At 45.3% G+C, this 8,578-nt stretch overlaps 1 protein-coding gene across 6 annotated transcripts in view; it reads left to right on the top strand.

Moving 5' to 3' along the window:
- The first annotated feature begins 6 nt into the window (after positions 1-6).
- The window catches only part of arhgef18a (rho/rac guanine nucleotide exchange factor (GEF) 18a), a 9,847-nt gene continuing 1,275 nt past the window's right edge, over positions 7-8,578 (top strand). For all 6 annotated transcript variants that reach the window (XM_019856773.1, XM_019856770.1, XM_019856772.1 and 3 more), the window contains exons 1-15: positions 7-58; positions 914-1,054; positions 2,712-2,962; positions 3,180-3,305; positions 3,957-4,074; positions 4,177-4,428; positions 5,246-5,322; positions 5,409-5,599; positions 5,766-5,824; positions 5,894-6,073; positions 6,170-6,304; positions 6,425-6,528; positions 6,604-6,663; positions 7,523-7,570; positions 7,655-8,131. In XM_019856773.1, coding sequence (XP_019712332.1) covers positions 13-58; positions 914-1,054; positions 2,712-2,962; positions 3,180-3,305; positions 3,957-4,074; positions 4,177-4,428; positions 5,246-5,322; positions 5,409-5,599; positions 5,766-5,824; positions 5,894-6,073; positions 6,170-6,304; positions 6,425-6,528; positions 6,604-6,663; positions 7,523-7,570; positions 7,655-8,131 — 2,265 coding nt within the window. In that variant the 5' untranslated portion in view covers positions 7-12. The remainder of the gene's footprint in view (positions 59-913; positions 1,055-2,711; positions 2,963-3,179; positions 3,306-3,956; positions 4,075-4,176; positions 4,429-5,245; positions 5,323-5,408; positions 5,600-5,765; positions 5,825-5,893; positions 6,074-6,169; positions 6,305-6,424; positions 6,529-6,603; positions 6,664-7,522; positions 7,571-7,654; positions 8,132-8,578) is intronic.

Below are 8,578 nucleotides of genomic sequence, written 5' to 3'. Positions count from 1 at the left end.
CGGGGGAGGCTCATGGGCGAGGATGCCATTTCCCTGGCTGAGTCCATCAATCTGGAAGGTCAGCTCCTCCACTGGGAAGATCAAGTGGTGTCTTTTGATAACAAAAAAAAAAAAAGACTTGTCATGTGCAAAGGAGGACTACTTTTTTGTGCATGGCTTCACTCTTTTTAGTTCCTTTCATTTTGGTCTCATTTAATGATTTCATTGATTCACTATCCATTTGATTTCATTTATTTCATTTTTTTAAATTTGGAAGCTGAGCTTATTATCTTTTAATTTATTTGGAGGTGGATTTTTTTGATTGATTGAATCTTTTCAAATCCATTCATTTTGTTCATTTCATTCAAAAGTGGCTTCACTCTTTTTGGATCACTTTATTTGTAAATTAAGATCATTCATTTGAAGATGAGTCGCCATTTCCTTATTGTTTTTATTTGTTCAGATGTCTTTCACTCATGTCAATTATTTCTTAATTCAGCAATTTGCCTTTGAAGATGGCGTAACTATTTTATATTATTTCTTTTTAATTCATTCATTTTATTCGAGGATAGTTCATTCGTTACTTGATCCAACTTGATTATAATTTTGTGAATTACCGGAGCCCGGTCAGATCCGTGAGCTGCCAGTAATCCGAGAATATTCTTGACAGTTTGAAAAACGGAATTTGATTTCCATAAATTGGCAACACTGCGATGGGCTTTTCTGTTTTCCACCTTTCTTACCATCTTTGTTTGCATTTGTGAACCCCTGCATGTTTCTTCCACAACACACCCGGACGTCTTTACTTCTAGAGAAACTTTGAGCCAGGGATATAGCGACACAACAAAATTCAGAGTTGAAATAAAATTGATTTAAAAAAGTAAGTCATTTTCTATCTATGGTCCCCACCCAATGAATGTAATGTGTCCTCCAGATGCTCATTATTCTTTGCTGCGAGGCGAGTTAGAGTGCGACGGTCAAAGCCTGGAAGCCGAGTCCTGGAGCGCGGCAGCCGACCCGGACTACCTGAGAGATCTGGACCGAGGGGCCATCAAAAGACAGGATGTCATCTACGGTGCGCCCAACGTCCCAACACCCGACCGCGTTCATTCTCGCCGGGGTTACGCATTGTAATGGATGTGCTATTTCAGAAGCAGTGACCACGGTGCTCTTTATCTTTTCACTTACGATGATTGTAAATGACATGAGGGCGACGGTGCTTGTAATTATAATAATTACGCTATGTAACATGTTTTCGTAAACTCGCATGGCCTATGATTACGAAGATCCCGATGTCGCTGTACCGTAAAAGAAAAATTGTAATTTTTAAAAAAAAAAAAAAAAAAAAAAAGCTCCGTAACATCGTGAAAATGAATGGAGTGAATATTTACTTGGCATTCCACCTGAACTGTTTTTTGTTTTTGTTTGTTTGTTTGTTTGTCTACCTCCCACTTTCAAGCATATTTTTCAAGGGAAATTTTCTGGAAGTTTTATTTATTTTTTTAATAGGAAGGGAATAACGCTACCAATTGAGGTAAAAATTGAAATTTAACAATAATATTTTAACATGAATTTCCAAAATATTTTAATCCTTAGACAATTATGATAAAAGCAATTTCGAATGCTGAGCTTATTATCTTTTAATTTATTTGGAGGTGGATTTTTTTGATTGATTGAATCTTTTCAAATCCATTCATTTTGTTCATTTCATTCAAAAGTGGCTTCACTCTTTTTGGATCACTTTATTTGTAAATTAAGATCATTCATTTGAAGATGAGTCGCCATTTCCTTATTGTTTTTATTTGTTCAGATGTCTTTCACTCATTTCAATTATTTCTTAATTCAACAATGTGCCTTTGAAGATGGCGTAACTATTTTATATGATTTCTTTTTAATTCATTCATTTTATTCGAGCATAGTTCATTCGTTACTTGATCCAACTTGATTATAATTTTGCGAATTACCGGAGCCCGGTCAGATCCGTGAGCTGCCAGTAATCCGAGAATATTCTTGACAGTTTGAAAAACGGAATTTGATTTCCATAAATTGGCAACACTGCGATGGGCTTTTCTGTTTTCCACCTTTCTTACCATCTTTGTTTGCATTTGTGAACCCCTGCATGTTTCTTCCACAACACACCCGGACGTCTTTACTTCTAGAGAAACTTTGAGCCAGGGATATAGCGACACAACAAAATTCAGAGTTGAAATAAAATTGATTTAAAAAAGTAAGTCATTTTCTTTCCTTCGTGTATTCGTGTGTTCTGAAATTATTTTTTTTTTTTTCCCAAGAAGATAAATTGTAATTTTAAAAAAAAAAAAAAAAAAAAAAGCTCCGTAACATCGTGAAAATGAATGGAGTGAATATTTACTTGGCATTCCACCTGAACTGTTTTTTGTTTTTGTTTGTTTGTTTGTTTGTCTACCTCCCACTTTCAAGCATATTTTTCAAGGGAAATTTTCTGGAAGTTTTATTTATTTTTTTAATAGGAAGGGAATAACGCTACCAATTGAGGTAAAAATTGAAATTTAACAATAATATTTTAACATGAATTTCCAAAATATTTTAATCCTTAGACAATTATGATAAAAGCAATTTCGAATGCATAGTTTTTCAGTGGCAGTTTTTGGGAGGCATTTTTCAATTAAAAAAAAAAATCTATTAAATATTAATGTAAACATGTCAAATGACTCCTCCTACTTCACTCTTACGATTTTATTTTTCTTCTCTAGAGCTGATCCAGACAGAGATGCACCACGTGCGCACGTTGAAGATCCTCCGCCACGTCTACATGCACGAATTGCGGCAATCGCTGCTGCTGGACGACGACAAAGTGGGCACGCTGTTCCCCGGCGTGGACGCCCTGCTCGCCCTGCACCAGCACTTCCTCGACTGCCTCAAGGTGCGCCAAAGCCAGAGTCAACAGGAGGGCAGTCCCAACGGCTACCAGATCACCGAGCTGGGAGACATACTCATCGCACAGGTAGAACAGCAACAGTTCCCTCGGAATATCGAAGTACTTCTTTAGATAGCAGATACACAGAATAAATATACAATACATAGCAAATGTATGGATGACTGACCTTTTGCATTTGTGAACCCCTGCATGTTTCTTCCACAACACACCCGGACGTCTTTACTTCTAGAGAAACTTTGAGCCAGGGATATAGCGACGTTTTTTTTTTTTTGGTTCGTGCTAGTTTTCTGGCCTGGTGGGTGAAAAAATGAAGGAGTGGTACAGCATTTTCTGCAGCCATCAGACGGAAGCTGTCAGCTTCTACAAAGAGCAGCTGCAGAGCAACAAGAAGATTCAAAGCCTCATGAAGGTAGGTGAGACGCAAACTCTCGCCCGGCGCCGAAACCTGAGAGGCAGCGGCGTTCGTTTTCTGACGTCTCCGGACCGGGAGCCAACAGACGGATCGGTTGACTGCTGAAGTTCATGGAAAATAATTTTAAAGCGGGTATATCATGGACAATCATCTCTTCAGAACCTAGTCTGAAATGAGGCGACCAAGTCAGTCAGTTGTGATCGGACTATTTTAGAAAATACGTCTCCGATGCGAGCGATGCTGAACTTTGATGGCTCATGCAGCTCATTTACATCAATGAGTTCCTCCGCCCACGCTTTGGCACCTTGGCTGGGCGAAGGTACTGAGCCCCTTTTCAAACGATGACGGGACTACGCAGAACCACTGTCACGTCAAAACTAAAAGCTAAGAAGAGCTGCAGTGTTGGCACAGAGTATGGCCCACCCTTGACGTGAGCCGACTCCACATTGTCGGTGTGCCGTAGCGTACTTGGCATTTGTGCCACGGGAAAAGCTGCGCTATGGTTCAATTGCATGTGACAAGCTATTTGGGGGAAAGCATATTGTTGAAACATGTCCGTTCGTCAATGCAAAGTGACTTTCCAGACACTCTGGATATCGTCTGTTGAGTTTTCCCACGCCAATTTAATGTGTGGGTGTCTGCCACCAGAAAATTGGTCAGCTGGGACTGGTGAGAAGGTTGGGCATCCCCGAGTGTTTCCTCCTGGTGACCCAGCGCATCTCAAAGTACCCCGTCTTGGTGGAGCGACTGGTACAGAACACTGAAGGTACACATTGGATTGGAATTATTCTCTCATTTACAATTACATGTAAACACCCCCCCCCCCAAAAAAAAAAAAACAACCCTCAAGCTATTGTGCGCCTTTCAGTCGACACAGACGAGCACGAGTCTCTGCTCCAGGGCTTGGCGGCCATCAGGGACACCATCTCCCGGGTGAACGACAACATCAGGGAGTACGAGAAGACCTCCCGCCTCCGTGAGATCTGCGCGCGCCTGGAGCCCAAGTCGGGCGGCCGGATGAAAGACGGCCAGCTGATCCGTCGGGAGGAACTGATCCAGGGCGACCGCGCGCTGCTGCACGAAGGCCCGCTCGCCTGGAAGTCTTCCGGCAGACACAAAGGTTCCGTCACCCATCTCCGGCTTATTCTGATTCTTCACATTTCCAAAGGTTGCGGGCAGACGGCTCAGTACTATCCAACGTTATGCCTCCGGTGTTGTGATATGTGAAAGCGTTAAGCCCCGAGAGCCACTTGATCGGATTGCTCGATAGAAAAATATGGGGGGGTAAGGCTCTTTTTAACTGCTTGAGAAGTGAGGTGATGTCTGAAAAGTTTCAGACATCAAATAACAGAAGATTGATTCAATCCCTGGGCAGGCACTATTGGTGAAAGTTCCTTTGAAAAGTCCATCCTCCATGATATGTTCCCCTTTTTGTATTTGTTGTGCTTGTGAGAAGAGCTACGAGGAGGAGAAGATGTGCACAAGGGCGTCGTTTCATTGATGACGCTTGTCCATGGTTTGGCGAGGGAAATTGCACCAGGGTCGTATGAACTTTTGAGAAAATGCCTGCCAGATGTCTCACTCTGAGATTTCTTACACGAGATAACGCAAGTCTTTTCTTGAATGAATGCTATTCGAATATCCTTAAGACGAGGATTACCGTCCCAATGTCGAGATACTTTTAGCGTGCAGTACTGTAATAATAGCAGTAAGTTACTGGAGGTTTCATGTACCGCCTAAACCTGGCTGATTGCAACCACTGTGACGTGGCCTCTGCAGTTTGACGAGGCTCATGCATCAGGGCGCTTTGATCCAACCGGTCTTGCCACATAGTCGAATGTCGCTGCCCTCACGTCAAAGGTTTACTGACGGTCGCAAAAGCTTCCTATATCAGACCCCGGTCTAAGTGGAATCATCTCCGATTGGATTTTCCTCAGACGTCCATGCTGTGCTGCTGTCAGACGTGCTCCTGCTGTTGCAAGAGAAAGATCAGAAGTTGGTTTTCGCTGCTGTTGTGAGTGATGTGCGGGAGGGGAAAGCTTCGTTTTAAAATAGACACGCACACACACACACACACAGAGCCGCTATGTTATCACGCAGGATAATAAACCGCCAGTGCTCAGCCTTCAAAATCTGATCCTGAGGGAGGTGGCCCACGAGGACAAGGCCATGTTCCTCATCTGCGCGTGCACCGCCGCGCCGCAGGAGGTGTACGAGATGTACGAGCTGCACGCCGGCTCCAGGGAGGAGCGTGTCGCCTGGATGGGCCGCATACGGGACGCCATAAACCGGTCAGAACGCTTCTTCTTGTTCTTATTTCTCTTTTTCGCGGTGGCCGTTATTATCAGTCATCTGCTTAGTAGAGCAAATCCACAATTGCATAATAAAATGCACATTGCACGCGTCATGATATTTCAAGTCTCGACTAAGAGATGAAACAAATCGTTGCGGTTCCAGTTACTCGGCGGAGGACAAACACTTCCAGGAGCTGATGAGCAGATTGCAAGACTATCAAGGTCAGCATCCAGACACTTTGTGTGTTTCCAATCCGTACTATTTAAGAATGTTTTTTTTTAAATGGGTAGAGCGTTTGAAGGCGAAGGACGAGCGCATCAAGCTGTGCCTGTCCGAGAAGCTGCAGATTTTCAGCACCATGTATCAGGACATGACCGGCCAAGAGAGCCCCACGAAAGGGCTTCTGCTGCGAGGAGACCCCGCCGACCTCCAGCAGGGGGAGACGCTGCTCAAAGGAGCCATCCATGAAGGTCGGAGCAAATTCCAAATGTATCCGTCTTTGGTTCTGAGGCCGATGCTGATGCTGATGAGGTTCCTTTTGGTGTTTGTTGTACTTGTTTCTGCAGTGGAAAGCCTTCAAAATCTGCTCTTCCGCACAGCTAACATCCAGGAGGGCGATTATGTGTTAAAGTGGAGGTCGCACGGGAGGGCCGAGGCCTCGGGGCCGGTCGACGCTGACCCGTCTGCAAACACTCTCATGAGTAAGCTGCGTAGGACCAAACGGAATGATAAAACCAGCATGGAACTCCTGAACGTAACCACCGCAATGAATTCATGCAGAAATCCCTTCGGGTAAGGTGTTCTTCGTTGTTTTTGATTAGATCACACGTCTCCCGACGGAGACGTGCTTAACGGGCTCAGCGTTAAGGCCGACGACGCTCCGTCCCGAGAGACGACGCGCTTCCCCGAGAGCCACGAGCAGCCTGTGAGTGACACAAACGCAAACCTTAGGCCCGCGAACTGACGCGTCATCCGAAACCTTTTTTGCCGTCTCGTAAAGGCCACCAGCACCGCGTGGACGCATATTTGGGCTTCGGCCACCGGCGACTTCCGAGCCGAGGTGAGAAGCGGAGAGCTGAACGGTGTTTTCCATGAACATTCCCCCGGGGGCCACCCAGAGTTCACTGACGCTGCCCCAACCGGGCCAGTACAAATTTCAAAAATATATACCACGAAAGGAACGCGGTCTTGCTTTTTTAATACTCAATATTTGGACTTTTATCCACTTAAATCCATCAATCATGATACATCTTTTTTATGTTGCACGTCAGCTTAAATCTTTCTCTAAAGAATGGCTTGAACATGATTTCAAAAGCCCAGAAAATGTCAAATGCTAAATTAGATTTTATACTGTTGTGCTCAGTCAGACTTTATACTACAAGAAAGACAACATGCAAAAAAAAAAAAAAAAGATTTTCCTCAAGTTTTCAAGAATACAGTCAAAATTTCAAATAGTCAATGAAACATTTGTTGCGTGTTCTGAAAATCTGGGGCCAGTGCTTGTTCTGTCAGCGCCACCACCCCAAAGAAGCTTTCTATCGGATCCTGGCGGAATTTCTTGGCTGTGGAATGTGAAGCACCCTTGCGCTGTTGCTGCATTATTGGTGTTCAGATATGCATTGCTTCCAGGGTTCTAACTACCGAAACGTACTGCCTGTGCGCTAGTTTCGTTAGTCTGCCTGTTGGTTTTTGCACTTTGTGTTAGCATTAAGCTAGTGGAACTTTGATAAGTTATTCGAACGGGGACTGCCCACTCGTCGATGACATCATTTTCTTGTTGTCGCTACCGCTATCTGGCTCTCGTAACGGTGGCTCGGGGGGGAAGCAAAAACAAGCTCAACTCTCGAAAAACTCGAAAGTTGGGTCACTTGTCATTTGAGGTCCCATTGTAGGTCGCATTACGATCATTCCCTCTGCAGGTGTGTGAACGCGTCATACTGCTCGCCCAGAAGCTGTATGCATTACAAGTAAGTCGTGAGCCGCTTTCCCACCGCCGCGACGCAAATCACGTGCGCGAACGCCGGTTATCTTTCAACTCGCGTTCCTCGCAGGCCGTCGTGGCCCAGCAGGACAGTCGGATCGAGCTCCAGCACACGCTGCGTTCTCCCGGTCAAAGGCATTCACGGCCCTCCGGCAGCGCCTTGCTGGAACAGGAGAAGCAGCGCAATCTGGAGAAGCACAAGGAGGACCTGGCCAACCTGCACAAGCTGCAGGCGCAGCACCGCGAGGCGCAGCAACGCTGGGAGAAGGAGCGAGAGCGCCACAGCCTCTACATGGAGGCCCTGGAGTCCGAGCTGAGGCTGCGGGAGGACGAGTGCGCCCGGCGCGAAGTGAAGCTCAGCGAGGAGAAGGGCGAGTATGATCGGCAGTGGGAGAACTACCAGCAGGGTCTGGAGCGCCTCCGGGAGACCACCAAAGCCGTGGAGAGGGAAAAAGAAAGCCTGAATCAGGAGAAAGAACGTCTGGAGGACAAGCTGAAGAAGTACATGGAGGCCGTGAGTGCGGGCAACGCAAACTATGATGACTCGGTGAGTTGAACGCGGGCGGCGGCGGAGCGTCTCGTCTTGTAGTCATCCTTTCCAAAAATAACCGCATGTCAAAGTGGCTTCACGCTTTGAAACGCTTGTGTTGACATCTGCCGAGATGAGATTGTCCGAGTGACTTTTTCAATCGTAATGTACAAAAAAGCAAGATGAACAAGGCGCTGTCGAATTTTATGTTTGAAAATTCTCACGGCACACCAGCGAACACAAAGTCTTTGTGTTGAAATAGTGACGATCCGGGTGTCGATTTACTCTGGCCACAGCTGGATACACAGGTTCATTTCGACCTACTGCCATCTAGTGGAAGAGCCATCAATTGGCACGTAGGTTGCTGACATACGTACCTGGCGATGAACAAAGGTACATCAGTGGAAGAAAATAAAGAAATGAGATTTTCCAGACAGAAATGGTCTCATATTTAAAAAAATATAT

The sequence above is a fragment of the Hippocampus comes genome, unplaced genomic scaffold (assembly GCF_001891065.2).
Source record: "Hippocampus comes isolate QL1 unplaced genomic scaffold, H_comes_QL1_v1.1 scaffold105, whole genome shotgun sequence".
In the NCBI taxonomy this organism is placed as follows: Eukaryota; Metazoa; Chordata; class Actinopteri; order Syngnathiformes; family Syngnathidae; genus Hippocampus; species Hippocampus comes.
Note: the sequence above shows the minus strand (reverse complement) of the source record. Positions and strands in the feature narration are given on the sequence as shown.